Source organism: Dromiciops gliroides, chromosome 2 (assembly GCF_019393635.1).
Source record: "Dromiciops gliroides isolate mDroGli1 chromosome 2, mDroGli1.pri, whole genome shotgun sequence".
NCBI lineage: Eukaryota > Metazoa > Chordata > Mammalia > Microbiotheria > Microbiotheriidae > Dromiciops > Dromiciops gliroides.
In genome coordinates this window covers 239,030,596-239,048,932 of record NC_057862.1, presented here as the reverse complement: position 1 = coordinate 239,048,932, position 18,337 = coordinate 239,030,596, and the positions used below count along the sequence as shown (strand labels likewise).

At 41.4% G+C, this 18,337-nt stretch overlaps 1 protein-coding gene across 1 annotated transcript in view; it reads right to left on the bottom strand.

Annotated features, from left to right (window-relative positions):
* ZFYVE1 (zinc finger FYVE-type containing 1) overlaps window positions 1–13,516 on the bottom strand; it is a 66,125-nt gene extending 52,609 nt beyond the window's left edge. Inside the window, exons 1-2 of the mRNA XM_043985551.1 lie at window positions 13,378–13,516; window positions 10,976–11,897 (exon numbers count right to left, since the gene is read on the bottom strand). Of these exons, the coding sequence (XP_043841486.1) occupies window positions 10,976–11,458 (483 nt within the window). The 5' untranslated portion in view covers window positions 11,459–11,897; window positions 13,378–13,516. The remainder of the gene's footprint in view (window positions 1–10,975; window positions 11,898–13,377) is intronic.
* Window positions 13,517–18,337: the final 4,821 nt, after the last annotated feature.

Below are 18,337 nucleotides of genomic sequence, written 5' to 3'. Positions count from 1 at the left end.
TTTCCTCATCTGTAAAATGAAGAGGCTGGCCTAGATTACCTAAAAACCTCTGGCCCTATGGCTTTGATACACAACATTTCTGTAAACCCACTTAAAAGATAATGCAAAAATTAAATTAAATTAAAATGCAAAAAAAAATAAGATAATGCAACAAGCCAATGAAGTTGAGGTTTCCAGTGTTAGCTTGCTTCTCAGTTCTTTTGTGTCTGGAATCAGATTCCTTGAGAAGCTGGTGGCTATAGTCCAATCCTATGGAGAAGAAAATAGAAGCACACACACTTTCCAGCAATAAGCAGAAAGCAGAATCATCCTCTAGTGAAGTCAAGCCAAAGAATGGGTGATGAAAGAGGAGCTAATATATATCCATCTATGGAGTACCACTCAAGTGGCAGTAGAAAATTGCCAAACTTTATTCAATGCTCAAAAGTCATTGAAGAAAGTGGGAGGAAAACATCAAGCCCATCCTTCCTAATCCCCATGGAAATATCCACTTTTTCCTGCTTTAGGTTCATTCCCTCTCCACTCTCTAATTTTTCCCCCAACGGTCTTTTCATTTTTCCTCAGCTAAGACTTATTTCAACCCCTTCTGTTAGGACTCTTTATCTAATTTTCTCTTGTCTCAGATATGGCAAGACAAAATCAGTTAGAATTTCTAACCTAGGCTTCAGTGATTTCATAAGAAACTTCTAACGCCCCCCCAAAAAAAATTCCCCAGAAAGTTCAGTAATGGGAACCAAGTTCTCAAAAGAGCCTCCGGGTCAAAGTCAATGACAACAGCACTGCCATCTACACGGAAAACATTCAAGGCCAATTTAATAAACATCCATCTGTTACAGTATTTTATGGCTCAAAGAGTCTATTATGGATATAACACCCACAGAATCCCCTATTCCTAGTCCCATTAATCTCTTGTTCAGATCCAGAAGATCAACAATTTCAAATAAGTGATTGACTAGAAAGAGCTGAATCAAGTTGAGCAAAACAAACTAGAAGGAACAGGAAATATGTCAAGGTGGCCCACTGAAAAGCTGAGTCATAGGTAGTTCATATCCTATATAGGTCAACTTTTAAATGGACCCTGGACTACACAGAAAGCCTACTAAGGAAACTGCTTAAAGTCCTGTCCAAATATTTCTGGCACTAATAACTAAATGAAAAAGTCTGAGAGATCTCAAGTATTACTGAGCACAGATTAAAGACATGTAAGAGGGAGTTTTAGTGTCTTGCTGATTGTTGAATTCATATTCAAACTAATGTTTCTCAGTAATCCTAGGCTCTCTCCACTCCTTAGATAACCAAAGGGGGCTTTCATCCAGCCTTTTTTCCCCTAAATGCAGGGAAATCATTTAGGATGAAGGGGACAAAACCCAAAATGCTCTATGCTACAACCATATATACATAAAGGGTTGTTATCAGGTTAATGGTCCAGCATCTTGCAAAAAAAAAAGATTAATGAATGAATAATAAATAAATATTCAATAGATATATAAATAAATAAATAAATGCAAGTAACGAACAATTTGAAACCAACAGAGTCTGAGAACAGGGCAGTGAACAGCTGGGAAGGTTTGTTGGTATTTTTGGTTCTTCTTTGATAGGAAACCAGTTGGACAAATGATAAGTTTCCAATGGAGACTATGCCACCATACGATATGCATCATACCTACGATCTTTTCCTACTTTGCGGCCTCTACCATCCAATCTTGTTTCTGCTCCCATCTTTCTCTCTCCCAATCTAATTCTGCACAGGCCTGTGCTGTATAATCCACTCTAAGTTTCTGTACTGAATACCAATGATTTGTTCATTGTCAAATCCAGTGGCCTTTCCTCAGTTTCATTCTTCTTGACTTCTCTAGAGTATTTGAACTGTTCCTCTCTGGTTTTTAGTAATACTGCTTTCTCTTATAACCTAACATCCTCAGTCTCCTTTGCTGAATCTTCATTCATAAATCAATCCCCTGACTAGGTTTACCATCAAGATTTTATCCTGGGTCCTCTTTTCTTTTCTTTACACTCTCTCTTGGTAACTTCATCAGCACCTGTGGGTTCAACAATCACCTCTATAGGTGGAGCCAAGATGACAGAGGAAAGGCAGTAACCTCTTGGACCTCCCTGCATGATTAAGTCAAAAACCTCCAAATAATGCCATAGGACAATTCCTGGAGCAGCAGAACCCACAAAAGGACAGGGGTAAGATTACTTTCCAGCAAAAGATGGCTTAGAAGGTCAGCAAGAGGGGGCTGCTGTGCTGGGGCAGGAGTGGAGTCCAACATCATGATCACACCTACACAGATCCAGACCCAGGTAGGCCATGCCAAAGAAAGAGGCCCCCCCGGAGCCTCTGAATCAGCTGCAGCACCAGCATCTTCTGGAACTAACCTCATGGTGTAGTGAGAGGGCTTAGCAGTTAGCTGGGGGAAGATTGCAGGGGTCTCTGCTAACGCTGACCTGTGCAGGGAAACAGGAAGCAGTCTTGAGTGGTGGTGGTGGTGGCGGCAGTGGCAGCGGCCCAGGTTAAGGAGGGGCGCAGGTTTGCCAGAGCTCTTTCGACCTTATCAAAACCAAATTTTGTTTGCTGGTTGAAGAGCAAGCAGGCTTGGTGTTATTTACAGACCAGAGAACAGGCCAGGAGAGTGAAGAACCTGCTTCTCCTTAAATCAGTCCACCTGGGACTGCCTGAAGCTTGGGACAGTGCATCCTAGAAGCAATGTCCCACTTTAAGGAGTTAAAAGTCAAGAAATACAAAATAAGCAGACAGAAAAAGATGCAGACCATAGAAAGTTTTTTTTGGTGACAAGGAAAATCGAGGTATACCCTCAGAAGAGGATAGCAACGTCAGGGCTTCTAAATCCAAAGCTTCCAGGAAAAATATAAATTGGTCTCAGGCCATAGAAATCCTCAAAAAAGACTTTGAAGATGAAGTAAGAGAGGTAGAAGAAAAAATGGAAAGAGAAATGAAAGTAATACAGGAAAGTCATGGGAAAAAAGTCAGCAGCTTGAAAAGCCAAATGGAAAAGCTCTCTGAAGAAAATAACTGCCTAATAATTAGGATTGAACAAATGGAAGCTAATGACTTTATGAGAAACCAAGACACAATAAAGCAAATCAAAATGAAAGAAAAAACAGAGCAATGTGAAATATCTTCTTGGAAAAAAACTGCTGACCTGGAATATAGATCCAGGAGAGATAATTTGAAAATTATTGGGCTACCTGAAAACCATGATCAAAATTAAAGCTTAGACATCATTTTCCAAGAGATTGCCAGGGAAAATTGCCCTGATATTCTAGAAACAGAAGGTAAAATAGAAATTGAAAGAATCCACTGATCACCTCCTGAAAGAGATCCCAAAATGAAAACTTCCAGGAATATTATAGCCAAATTCCAGAGCTCCCAGGTCAAGGAGAAAATATTGCAAGCAGCCAGAAAGAAACAATTCAAGTACTGTGGAGCCAGTCAGGCTAGCACAAGATCTATCAGCTTCTACATTAAAAGACTGGAGGGCATGGAACATTATATTCCAGAGGGCAAAGGAATTGGGATTACAACTAAGAATCACCTACCCAGCAAAACTGATTATAATCTGTTAGGGGAAAACAAGGGACCTCAATGAAAAGGACTTTCAGGCATTCTCGATGAAAATACCTGAACTGAATAGAAAATTTGACCAACAATCATCTCTACTTGGTGACTCCAATATCTTCATGTATATTCCTAATGTTTCTATAGGAGGTAAATAAATAGCATTTATATAGTACTTTAAGGTTTGCAAAGCACTTTCCATGTTATCTCCTTTGATCTGATCCTCAGGACAACCTTCTTACCATCCACATTTTACAAATGAGGAAGTTGAGACTGATAAGTATTAAGTGACTTGTCCAGGGTCACTTAGATTAAGGCCAAATTTGATCTTCCTGACTTCAGTTCCAGTGTTCTATCCACTGCCTTTTGAGCTTGATTCTTCCTAACTCCAAGTCTAATATACTAATACTACTGCTTGTTCCCTAGGCCTATATATATTTTCTTCCCATGAGGCTACAAATGCTCAACAATGACTTCATTTTTAAAAATTTCTCCATGTATATAGAACAAAGCAGACATGGTACTGTCAGACTTGGGTGATAAGTTGATTAGTTTTATCAAAAACTTCTTCCCCAACTCTTGATTTTATTCTTTGAGACAAGGAATAAATAGCTTGCTGGGTAGAGGAGGTGAAGGGAAATATGTGGAAATGAAAATAACACATCCACAGATCAGTAACATGTATCAGTAAAAATCCAGAATTTTCAGAGGCAATTGACTAGAAAGAACTTAATCAAGTTGAGCAAGCAAACCAGAACAGGAAATATGTTATGTATGCAATATATACTAAATATTTTTTATATTAGTCCTCTAAGATTCTCTCTTCATCAAACAAAACCCTAACAAATAAAGAGTATATCTGTGGCTTAATAATTTTCTCTGCCAAGGAACAGGGAAGAGAGATATATGCCAATAGCTTGAGGGAATTGGGGGGAGGAGGCATGTCAAATAAAGGTTTTATACAGATGGGAGAAATGTGAAGATATTTGTAGGCAGCAGATCAAGATAGAAGACCATAACCAAAGGATGATTTTGGGAGACTCAAAATGGTGTATGGAAGAGTTTTGTTAATCTAATTTAAATGAACAACCAGGCTTACACAGCAAACAGGGAAAAGTACCAAGTATATGCAAGTCATGATTCGATCTTTCCCCAAGCATTTTACACATCATCCAAAATGACCTTTACACTACAATCAAGGTGGCAAAGTTTGGACATTACAACCCCACCTGTTTATTACTTCTTTGGCCTGAACTGCTTTTGGCCTGCAAATCAGGGTAATGAAGATGGAAATAGCTGGTGTTCCAAAGTGTTTCCCCATACTAGAAAATGAGCTGAATTTACTCCCTTGGTAATGTGAAAAGCCAAGGAATGTAGGGTTGACAGGACTAAAACAGACTGAGCAAAAAAAATGTGGCAGACCTATAATAGCCGGTTTGTGGCAAGGGATTCCCCATGCAATAGGAAAATATCTTCTGCTACTTTTCATTCTTCCATCCCACTACATCCAAACTCAGTTTAACCAATGAGGGTGGAGAAGTGGAAAGGAGGGGAGTGAAGCCCCAGCATTCTGAGTTGCACTATTCTGGGACTGTAAACAAGTGAAGCAGCCAAGCATATGATGGGTCCCCTTAAAGGAGCAGTCTTAGGGAGGCTAGGACCACTGCTAGCTTAACTGAAGGAAATTAGGAAGATTCCACTTTTAAGTACCAGTTATCAAAAGGCTCTTCAACTCAAAGGTCACGATTGTCTAGTCCTGGGTCAAGGAAAGTGTCTTCTCCAGTATCTACTTCCTTCCCCCTCTATCAACTATTCTTAGGTCAAATAAGGCTATGTTTCTTTATCATCCTGCATATTCAGCAGCAACTGATAGTACCTAACCTAGGAACAGGAGACTTCTGGCATGAAAACATCTTTGGCTCTGCTAATGAAGTAGAAAGGATGTCAGTCAGCAGATATATAAACAAACAAACAAATGAAAATGGATAAATTCTCTTGTTGATTCACTGCTCTCCTACACACCTCTCTGGATGAGTACAGTAATAAGAAATGTGTAAAGGGAAACAAAGAGGAAGATGAAATGCTAGTGAGAAAAATGTCAGATGGGGTTAAAGAGATGTAAAAAGAAAACCTTTCAAATATGAGGAGCTCAGAAAAACATGGGAAGACATAACAAGTGAAGCTGAGCAAAGAATGCAAAACCAAGTGAACAACGGACCTGATGATTTACAATAATGTTAAATGCAATCTGCAGGAAAAGGCAGTTTAACTCAGACATCTAGAGAATGTTTCTAGATCCACTAGTACATAGTAACACATATCCTTCCACTTAAAAGAGGCGGCAAATAGACAGCACCAACTGAAGCACAGGTTATCGGGCCTTGGCTGTTTTATCAGCCATGCTTAAATATTTTCCTTTCTAATAACAGAGGAAAGGAGAGTAGTACTCTGAAAAATAATTGATGTTATTTTCCAGAAAGGGTATCATATTTTAAAAGGAAAAATATTTTAATATCAATTTTTAATGGGGGAATTTTTTTTAAGAAAAGGTTCTTTTTGGGGGACAAGTGGATCAAAAATTTTGTTGGGATGAAAGAGTTGTTTGAACTTATCTGCAAGATCAATCTAAGGAGAATAAAATATTTGCAGGCACTCCATTCCCTCTCCCATCTCCCCCTTACTAGTATAGAGTTGCTGGAATCTCAGATGCTGCCTGTCTGGAAGAGGCCATTTACCTATTCTGGAAACAAAGTATTAGACTAGCTAGATACTGTATTTTCCCTCAAGTTGTGATAGGATCTGGAAAAGCAATGGAACCAATCAGAAGATAGTCCTAGAAATAATCACTTTCCCAGACTAAGTCTTAGCATATGGCCAAATGCTGAGAATGCTGATTTCAGTAATTTCACCACCTGGATATCTCTGAAGAGGCAGACAGAAGAGAAGAAAACTGTACACTGGTTAATTTGTCTCTATTTTCAAATAAGCATAAGGATATATTTCAGATTTTTCCAACCAGGGCTATGTTTATCTGATAATACCAAAATCAATCCAAGATGCTTTGAAATTAGTTAAATCAATCAATCTGTGTTGGCGTAACTTTCTTTGGTATATGAATGCAGAACTCAAACAGTTAAAAGCCTTTCTTAAGCAAAATATAATAAAATAATATAATCATTTACCCCTTTGATAGTCTGTTGAAACCTACAGCTCCCTTCTCAGAATAATAAAGCATGAAATAAGGAAACCAATTATATTGAAATATAGTTAACTATTAAAATACTAAGTTCATGAACCCCAGGTTAAGAACTGGGTTGGTTTGGATTTTTTTTTTTTTACAAATAAATGCAATTGCTATTAATTATAGATATTGGTTTTGGCAGTGAGCATTTTATTAATTTTTTTTTTTTAGTGAGGCAATTGGGGTTAAGTGACTTGCCCAGGGTCACACAGCTAGTAAGTGTTAAGTGTCTGAGGCTGGATTTGAACTCAGGTACTCCTGACTCCAGGGCCGGTGCTCTATCCACTGTGCCACCTAGCTGCCCCTTTATTAATTATTAATATTATATGCCAGTAAAGGACTAACCAAGTGTCTCTCTAACTTCTTAGTTTCAAGCTTTGTAGTAAAGAAAGCAGGGAGAGAGCTTCAGCTTGCCAGTTAGCACAAGGAGGTGAAAAGACCCAAGCTGTCCTAAAAGAGATCAAGAGAGACTCTAAAACCTCAAAAATGTCCAGGTGGCCTTCCAAGGGTCATTATACATTGTTCAAAGCTAACTGGTTTAGCATCATCCAATTCCACTGGTTGACAACATTTGATGGTGGTCCACATTAAAATGAATTCTACAAAAGAGGGAAAAGAATGCAAAAGACCCTCAGTGAAGTAGCTCAAGGCAAAGTTATCTAGGTGGGGTTTAATCCCCATCAGTCCTTCACAGAGCTAGACAAAGTATCTACCTCCATTTCTTTTGTTCCCTTGGGTTTGTCCCACCCAAAAATCTCAAGTTTCTGGAAGGGGGGGAGGGGGGTGGAGAGAAAGGACTGAGAAATCTTGGGGTCCCCCAAGAAATCTATTATTAATAATTTTCCCACAGAACCCTTGATCTAAGGCATGGTTCAGGTTCTACTCCTAAGGAATAACTTTCTTTGTATAAGAAACCAAGAATGACTTTTTAAGTTGTAGAGCTGAATCTTAGAGGTCATCTAATCCAATCCCCTCCTAAAGATGAAGAAATCAAGGCCCAGGGAAACTAAGTGACTTGATCAAAGTCTCTAATCAATAACAGCTTAGTGTTATTGTGTAAAGCACACTCCTTGGAAGCACAGAAGTTAGCTACTAGCCTTAAACAAAACAGGCATGCTTCTAAGACCAATGTTTAGTCTTTCCATCAAATTCATTGCCATATTATTTATTCAATTAAAAAACCGTTGAGGCAAAGCAAAGGTTTTTCTAAAATGGAACCCTGTTTCTGTAACTATTCTAACATTTTCTGATATAAATCAACTATCATCAAAATCACAATAATGATGTGGGATGGAATTAAGGTCAAATTCATCGTCCCAAAAGAATTACAAGACTCAGTGACTCAGTTTCCCAAGTTTTATTGCAATACTGTGAGTGAACACGGGGAGAGAACCAGAAAAGTGGAAAGTATCTCTCGAATAAGGGAAAAAAAAAGACAGTAATATTTATAGTATAGATAAATTGATTATCAAGTCTCATAATAATCTCCACGTGAGGGAGGTACAGGGGAGAAGAACCTGTCCTTCTCATTATAATAATCTCCACTTTAGAGATGTGGAGGGGAGGGCCTACCCTAATATGGACTTCCTGGGGGCCTAAACCAATCCCCAAGGTGGGTACCTTTTTCAGTGGAGGTATGTTTTGGGGGTTTATGAGTCATAAGGTCTGGGGACAAATTTGGCCTTCTCTGTGCATGTCTCTTTATGATTCCCATGGCTAGTTTCAAAATATCTTCATTTTTCAGTTATTTGTAGTCTAAATTTCTATAGCCCATCAGTGTTTCGGTGTTATATGACCTGCCTCTTTATGTTCTTGTTTTTTTCTTGTTATGGGTACATATTACTGTGGGTACAGGAAAACCTAGGCCTTGACTTGTTTCCCAAATCTTAAGTTATCCATTAACTGGAGTCTGAATCCCTTTTAGAGCTCATATCTGAATTAGAGCTTGGGTCTTAGGTTTTTCTGTTAACCCCTTTTTTGCCTCCTACATCATTAGATCTTAGGAAATAACCAGGTAACGGGGCTTTGAGAAGATAATGCTATCAACAGAGTGAGACCCATATTAGCAAGTAGATAAGACAAACTCCCTGGCTTGGTTTAAAAAAAAAGGAAAAAACCAAGATCTATGTGTGCTCACGCACCCGTGCAGGAAGAACAGTAAGTGATGTAAATTTCAACATAGTAAAGTTTGGAGAGAAACTATCTTTTCTAATCAATCGAGAATCCTCAGTACCTCAAATGTACTCACCTCACCTCTCAGGATCATTTCCCATGAAGGCACTGGTGCCACCTTCCACAACAAGTATTTCCTAATACCACCCCCTGCCACTAGTTGCTAGTTCTCTCCCTCTCCTCAAGCTCCCTGGTAGTCACTTATCTCTGCTCCCAGTAAAACGAGTTCCTTTCAGCTTTTTAGCCGTAGTGCTTAGCACAGATCAGGCACTGAAACACTAACTGAACTGTTGAATTTCGTTGGAGATAGTGTAGAGGCAGTTAGTTATATTTCTGCTCAGGCAGGATTGTACTAGATGAGGCAATATTTATTTAATAACAATATTTATTTAATGCCTAAAATGTGACTAGCATTGTGTAAAGTACAATCAAAGTAATGAAGCAGTAGGAATTTAAGACGTCATCACTACCCTCAAGAAGCCTACAGTCTAGATGAGGAATTAATATAGTCCTTTTTTTTTTAAAAAACTGAAAAATATATACTGCGTTCCAAAGAAATACTGACTGCCAATCTGGGAACACTTTATACTTTACATCCCTAAAAATCTCTCTTTTTTTTTTCTGGGGCAATGGGGATTAAGTGACTTGCCCAGGATCACACAGCTAGTAAGTGTCAAGTGTCTAAGGCCAGATTTAAACTCAGGTCCTCCTGAATTCAGGGCCGGTGCTCTATCCACTGTGCCACCTAGCTGCCCCCCTAAAAATCTCTTAAAGAAGAATTAATGATCTGTGAGAACTATTTAGGCTTGTCAGAAGGGACATGACTAAAGAAGATAATTTCTTTAAGGTTCTTTCCAGGTCTATGATGCTTTAAGAAACCCCACCACTTAAAAGAAGCTTATTCTAGCTTTAGCAGTCCAAGTAGTCCAAGAAAGTGCTTTTCTTGCTGTCTCTAAACTTGGTGTTAGTACATCATGCCTAAATGACAGTGGTATTGGTTCATCTCAGTTCAACCTCTCATTTTAAAAGTATGACATAGCAACTAGAATTGTGGCTGCATTCCAAAAAGAGACAGTAAAAAGAAATCAATAAAGAAATTAAAAGGGATCACACATATCCAAGTTGTTCCAATGACAAGATGTTTTGTTGGTAGATGTAATTTATAACCTCCCCACCCCACCCCACCAAGGCACTGATGATTAGAAGCAAAATGAGGATAAGGACAAGGGGATGTGTGAAACCTGTGTAGATTGGAAGAGTATACATCAAAAACATGAAACACGATATAATTTCGACAAGCTTAAAGACAAAAATTTTCTGGATCATAATGAGGTTTTTTGGTCTGGAAGCAACAGTCCTGATCATAGCAAGTGAATGCAATGTCATCACTAACTCCACCATCTCACAAAGCATTTCATATCATCAAGTTTCAATGATTCCAGATGCTTTTCCATTACATTTATAATGTGTGACATTATAATGAACAATCATAATTCTGCCATACTAAAATAAGGAGTCACACTCTGTGGAGATACTTTCCTGAGCAAAAATGCAGATGGCATTTCTTGGGGGGGTAGGGGCAGTGAGAGTTAAGTGACTTGTCCAGGGTCACACAGCTAGCTAAGTGTCAAGTGTCTGAGGTCGAATTTGAATTCAGGTCCTCCTGAATCCAGGGCCAGTGCTTTACCCACTACGACACCTAGCTGCCCCCAAAGACAGCATTTCTAAGCTTTATTTCCTAATGTTACCACAGGATGCTGCTCTGTTTGTATCCCTTCTCTGTCGAACACCTCCACACACAGAGGTCTTCAGTGGCATTTAGTCAGGAATTTACCAACATGTTATCAACCAGAAAACAATTTAAAATCCTCTTATGATCTTGTTGCAACCCGATCTTTTCAACATTTTAGAAAGGTCTAGACTTGTTGAGAACTACTGTCCCACTGAGTTATCTACACTAAAAAATGAATCCAGAGACTTACCTGAATTTCTTCAGTTTCATCCACTAGAAGGAAACTCACGACCTTTTCTGTCATCTTCTTCCTCTTGGTTTCCTCATCCATGCCTTCTCCTTCCAGTTGCTCCTGTGCCTTACTGACATGGTAGATGGTAACTGGATGTCTTCTTTTGCTACCCCCTGAATGAGTCCTCTTCTGACACTCCAGGCACAAATTGATTTTGCAGGTCTGGCACCTCACCGATGCCCGCTGCCTAACCCCAGGGGAGTGCCCATTGGGGCCCTTACAGGGGTCACAATAAGGGACGTGGCCAGGCTTGAGTCTAAGTCGCTCATGGTTCCGTAGCCTCTCCTGCCTATGCAGTTCCTCTTCACAGCGGGGACACTGCAAGCTGCAACACTCATCACACTCAAAGACAGCTTCATCGGTCCCACTGCAAGCATAACTTTCCTGGCACATCAGTCCAGGGTTCAGTCCCTTTTCTGTTGGGGAAGCCTGGGCACTCATAATGAGTTTAGAAAGGAGACACACACAGCATACAATGCTTATTGACTGCTCCCCAAAAGCAGACTACAATAGAGTTTCCCACGGATGACTGCACAGAAATTCCACAGGATTCCAGACCTAAAAGACTTGTATTTCACCTCAAAAAAATAAAATAAGAATTCTTATTTTTTTCTCTCTCAGATGGTTGTATTTTCAAACCTTCTTCATCCAAGACTTTTATATCAGCAGAAATATTGATTTGGCTTGATTTCATTATCCATAAAGTGCAGATGAAAAAGTTATTAAAAATCAACTTTAAAAAGGTCTGTCAGATAGGTCTGATTTGTCAACCAAGGTAGATTCCTCTGCTAGGCCTCCGTCCTGTGGTTTTAGTGATGTAAGACAGTGGTCAGGTGGATTTCAAGATAATCCAACCTCAAGTCAATATTTCATGGGATGCCTAGAATAAAGGAAGAAGATTTCACTTATGCAAAAACAGAAGTAAACTTTTAAAATAAGACTCTGATTAAATGTCAGGTCAGACTCTTCAAAGGGATCTTACTTTTTGCACATATGCTCAACCAAAAAAGCTCAAGTAGGACTGTATCAATATTAGAAATTACACCTTTCGAACTATTGTTAAACTTATCTGTAGGCCCAGTGCCTAATGGATAGTAGACACAATGTTTGTTGATCTGAAAAGCAACTCAGAGCCCAAGAGCAGGACCCAGAGCTCTGACTTCTTCCTGATTCTTTTCCACTAAAATATTCTCTATTCATCTACTCTTGAAACAATCCTGTACCTTTGAGCTATCACCAAAAGAAAGAAAAGAAAGGAAGTACCACCACCACCATCATCATATATACTCCTGAATCATAAAAACAAAAGAAAAAGATCTACAAGAAAAATTAAACTCCAAATCCAAATGCGACCAAAGGCCTGGGTAGCTCTGGTTACACTTGTAACTGGATTGTTTCCATTTCAACTCCAGACACATGTCTAATAAAAGACAAAACCAAGGCTCACCATTTAACATTTTAAAACAAAACAAAACAATTGTTGTACTTCCCTTAACTTCTCAAAAGGAGAAACAGAGAATCTTTCCAATAAGCACTGTTTATCTTTCTGTATAGTTTCCCTCAAAGATAGGCTCATCATTATCTGTCACTTAACATGAATTCAAGACCCATATTCCACTTCAAAACAAAATGAAAAACAGGCAAGAAAAAGAGGATTTTTTTACACTTCCCCTAACAGTTACATTCCTAAGTAACTCTCCCAGGCCTCGCCCCACCCCACCGACTAAGTTTGAAACACTGTTTTCCAACCAAAACGCACATTCACTCCACCCCTACCAACAATCCATCAATCAATCATTTTCCCTGTCTCCAGATAAACAAGGCAAAGCAAAGGAAGAGAAGAATCTTTCCTGACTGTGGAGTCTTACGCCAAGCTGGCCACCCTGACCTCAGCCAGGGTCACGGGTGGGGAGTGGAGGAGTGGGAGTGGGAGGGGGGGGAACAAACCAGAACTACCATCACTCCACCCCCAAACTCTCATAACTAGTGGGGGATGGGGGAAAAACAAACAAATAAATAGCCCACCATCAAAACAACTCACTCTCCACCCTCCTCCCCCACCAGAGCAAACAATCGTTCCTCTCCTCCCCTCCCTCCCTCCCTCCTTCCTCCCAGGCAGCAGCAGCCACGACCCCCCAACCCCCGCCCCGAGAGGGGCAGGAGCAGCACCTAGGAACAAAGAAGGCTCCCCCAAAATCCCTCCCGCACCCAGGCAGAGCCCTCAGCTAGATCCATTGTTTACACAACATCACCGTCCACCCCGCCCCCACCCGCCGCGGCCTCGCTCCTTGGCCCGACCCCCCCAACAAGCCCCGGCGGCGGCCTGGGCCCCCAATACTCGTCACACCCGAGGATCCCACCATAGAGCAGCTCGGGGCCCCTCGACAAGAGGCGGCGGCGGGCGGCGGCGTGGAGGGAGGGGTCTGGGGAAGGGTCCCGGGGGTGCGTGGGAAAGGGTGGGGGCTGCTCCCTAAGGCACTGGCTGCTCCAGCTCCAGCTCCAGCTCCAGCTCCATCTCCCCCTTCCCCGATCCCGACCTCCCGCTTCCTCCTCCGCCTCTTTTTTTTTTTTTTTTGTTCCTCCTCCCCTCTTGTTGTCAGTTCGGATCAGCTGATCCGAGTGAACTTCACCCAGCTCCGGCTAACAGGAAGGCACGAGCAGGGCAGTGCCGGGCCCCGGAGGGGAGGGGAAGCGGAGCTGAGCCAAGGGAGAGCGGGAGAAGACCGAGAGGCGGGGTGAGGGGGCGGGCGGGAGGCTGATCCATGGCGCGTGGCTTGCTGGGATTTGGAGTCCGGATATGAAGAATGGTGGCTTCTGCGTCTCCGCAGGCCTACGCCGGAGGAGACTACATCTCCCAGAAAGGAAGAGGACGAGGAAAGGAGATTGCGCTAAAGTAAAAATGAGAGGGAGGTTGGGGAGGAGAGGGTGAAGAGGCACCCAGAGGCTTTCGGGATTTGGAGTTTAGAGGTGGTGGTAGTTTTTAATAGGTTTGGGAATTGGGGATGGTTTGAGTTGGAGAAAGAAGTGGGATTGTTTCAGGGAGCCAAAATGTGTGTTGTTGTAATGATTAGTCTTCTTGTTTATTAACTTTTTTTTTAAAGTGAGGCAATTGGTTAAGTGACTTGCCCAGGGTCACACAGCTAGTAAGTGTTAAGTGTCTGAAACCGCATTTGAACTCAGGTCCTTCTGAATTCAGGGCCGGTGCTTTATCCACTGCGCCACCTAGCTGCCCCTGTTTATTAACTTTTACTAAATTAATTACTTTGCTGGGAGGACTGCACATAAATACATCCCTCACCCCCACCCCGTTTCAAAAATTACAAACAAGAAAAAAACCAAGAGAGTCAAGTTGAGGATGACTTAAAATAAGCCTGCTGACTTCGAATTTTACCCACATGTATTTTCCAGGACAATGATGATTTTCCCCCACCCTCTTAATTCTTCCAACCTAGAGTCTCAGAGCGGCTTACTTTTCAATTCAACATTGATTGAGTGCCTAGTAAATGCCAAACACGGTGATAGGTCTGCTAGACGCTCAGGAGACTTAAGAAGTGGATTTTTAATAACAAATAATACCTTACATTTGGGTAGTCCTTTCACAGATGACCTCATTACAACCCTGGTAGTGCAAGTGATTCAAATATTATTTCCCTTATACAAGATGAAGAAACTAAAACACAGAGAGGTGACCAGGTTTATCTGGTATCATGGCAAGATAGTAGCAGTTCAGGGAGGATGTTCTGGAAAAATTAGCACCTCTGGTGTGAGGGCTTACAGGGCCCTTTTCTGGGCTGTTCATCTATCTTTGGTATCTACCTGCCACCCACCTCTCATCTGTGGCTTTAAGAAGTTGCAGCATTCACAGGGGTAAAACTGTCGGGGCAAATGGGCTAAAGCAGTTTGAGATAACTGAGAGGCCTTAAATTCAGTGATGAGTTCTTAGAGGTAAAGATACTGGAGTGATTTGCCATTGCCTTCTCCAGTTCATTTTACAAATGAGAAATTGAGGCAAACAGGATTAAGTGACTTGTCCAGGATCACACAGCTAGTAAGTGTCTGAGGCTAGTTTTGAACTGAGAGCTGATTCACCACCCAGTCCCCTCTTTCCCAGACAAATGAATTGCCTGGGGCTGACGGTCTTTGTCATTTCCAGACTCTTGATGGACTTATGGACTTTCCCCCAAGGAATTTATCCCCTCCCAATGTTCCCCACCTTACTCCCAGGACTTTATGTTATTATGTAAAAAGGATCCACCTACATTAAGTAGTTTCTATTCAGAGTCAGTAATGCCTATACTTAACTTAGGAGCAGTTCTATTATTTCTTTTGTCAAAGGTTCATTTACATTAATTAGCTATATGTCACTCTGGAGCCATCTTTTGGTTCCCTTTTTGTTCTGTTACCCCATTAAAAACCCTGTCCTCTGTTCCCATCTTTGGGTATTCCTAGCTTCCAGCCTTTCCAGTACCACAAGCTATAGTTCTTCTGCCCCATTAAAGACCTTATTTTCTCCTATATTGATTGTTACCTTAATTTCCAGGTTAACATATTGGGGCTCTTTCCAGGATTTGAAGACTCCATGCCACCGTTTTTGACCTCCGGATGCTCGCGCCTGCAGGAATCTTTTATGTTCCAGTCTGGACTCAAATTCGGAGGCCTGGCCTGGGTAAGGGTCTCTCAAATTCAGAACTTGCATCCTTTTCACTTGAGTTCCTAAGAAGCTCTTTGGTCGGGGGTCTGATTATGTCTGTGGATGATTTTTATAAAGGGTCCACTCTGACAGGTCCCCCAAAAGGGGATGGCTGCAGGTTTTTTATGGACCATATATGTGGCCACTCTGACAGGTCCTGGAAAGGACCGCTGCCAGGTTTTGTTTTCAAATCATGTACCACACGATTGCAAGTGCTAGCAGAATTCAAGTCTGACCCACAACACTGATGTTCTTGATTCTGCCAGCTAAAGGCCCTGAGTGGGACTTTGCTTTTTTTTCCTCTCTCCTTTTTCTTTTTTTTGCGGGGCAATGGGGGTCACACAGCCAGCAAGTGTCAAGTGCCGGATTTGAACTCAGGAACTCCTGAATCCAGGGCCGGTGCTTTATCCACTGTGCCACCCAGCCTCCCCCTCCTCTCTCCTTTTTCAATGGCATTTTGAATGAATTAAGTGAGAATCGGAACCCTCTTCCCTTTAAAAAAAAAAAAAGGGAGGAAAATAGAATTTTTGATAGTTTTTAAAGGAAAAAAGAGACCAATTAATCTAGCTCAAATTAATAGGTCTTTGAGGTTAGAAGAGGACTTAATTTGTGCATGCTAAATTATCATAAGAATCTTTACCATTATTGTTTTTGTGTCTGTCCTTGTAGAATGTTATTTGTGTTAAAAGGTTCTATATGTGTATGTGTGTCCCTTGCTATTCAAGCTGAGTCCTTTATCTTGCACTTGGTTAGCAATCCTCTTTGCCACTCAAAGTAGAATTGTCAGAAAGGTAATTTACACAGAGAGGCAGTTAGAGAGACTATATCTTTATTTTATTTTTACTTGTTTTTAAGAAATTTGTTGGGGCAGCTAGGTGGTGCAGTGGATGGAGCACTGGCCCTGGATTCAGGAGTACCTGAGTTCAAATCCGGCCTCAGACACTTAACACTTACTAGCTATGTGACCCTGAGCAAGTCACTTAACCCCAATTGCCTCACTTAAAAAAAAATTGTTAAAACTTTAGTTGAGAATTGATCTCCAGAGGGGCAGAGCCAAGATGGCGGAGAGGAAGCAGCAAGCTGCCCGAGCTCTCCTTCTGTTCCCTCAAAAAGAACATTAAATCAAGCCTCTGGACAGATTCTGAAATTACAGAACCTGCAAAGAGACAGAGAGACACAGTCTTCCAACCAGAGATCATTTAGAAGACTTCAGGAAAAGGTCGATCTGACTCAAGCAAAAGGGAGGCCCAGCGCAGGGCAGCAGTCCAGCACCGAGGGGGTTGGGGCAAGTCAGCAGGAGCTGCGGGCCACAGCTGAACAACTGAGGCCCCTGGAACCTGGCTCAAAAATATGGTGGCCAAGAAGGACAGTGGAAAAACCTACCTGCACCAGCCGGGAGGGCAGGTTGCCAGCTGTAGGGCCACGAAAGGGACAGGCGGGATCGGGTGCCTGGCCAAGCACACTCAGACAGGAAGTGTAGGGGGTTGAACTGCACACACTATAAAGGCCTCAGAGTAAAAAGCCGGCCACACAGCACCTATATCCCTGCACAAGAAGCCCAAAACAGGACCCTGGTGCCCCCAGAGCAGACCTCAACTTAAAAAATAAGTAAATAAGCTGCAATAATGAGTAAGAAGCAAAAAAGAGCCCTCTCCATTGAAAGCTTCTGTATCAATAGGGAAGAAGCCAACACAAACTCAGATGAGGACAATACCCTCAAATTGCCTACATGTGAAGCCTCATGAGGGAAGGTGAATTGGTCTCAAGAACAAAAAGCCTTCCTGGAAGAGCTCAAAAAGGATTTTAAAAATCAGTTGAGGGCAGCTAGGTGGCGCAGTGGATAAAGCACTGGCCTTGGATTCAGGAGGACCTGAGTTCAAATCTAGCCTCAGGCACTTGACACTTACTAGCTGTGTGACCCTGGGCAAGTCACTTAACCCTCATTGCCCTGCAAAAAAAAAAAAAAAAAAAAAAAAAAAAAAAAAAAAAATCAGTTGAGAGGGGGGCAGCTAGATGGCGCAGTGGATAGAGCACCGGCCCTGGATTCAGGAGTATCTGAGTTCAAATCCGGCCTCAGACACTTGACACTTACTAGCTGTGTGACCTTGGGCAAGTCACTTAACCCCCATTGCCCCACAAAATTAAAAGAACAACAACAACAACAACAACAAAATCAGTTGAGAGAGGTAAAAGAAAAAATGGGGAGAGAAGTAAAAGCAAAACAAGAAAACTATGAAAAAAGAAACAGCAGCTTGGAAAAGGAACCACAAAGATTGACTGGCCAAATGGAAAAAAAAGGTGCTTAATCTCATTGAAGAAAACAATGCCTTAAAAAATTCACTTGGTCAAATGGAAAAAAAGGTACGAAATCTCACTGAAGTGTTTAAGGGCTAAAATTCTAGCTATTCTGTCTAAAATATCTAATGAGTGGTCACCAATAAATTATAAGCTTTAGCAGGAGTTAGACTTTTAAGCATTTACTAAGGAGAATAAGAATTTGGTAAAGAGAGAAGAAAAGGCCTAGATTCCTATCTATTAAAGGGAGGGCACATTTCTAGCTCCGCTCTCCACCAGAATCCAAAGGAAAGAGCACTAGACAGAGCGCCTGGCTCCCCCCTTCTTCTTCCTAC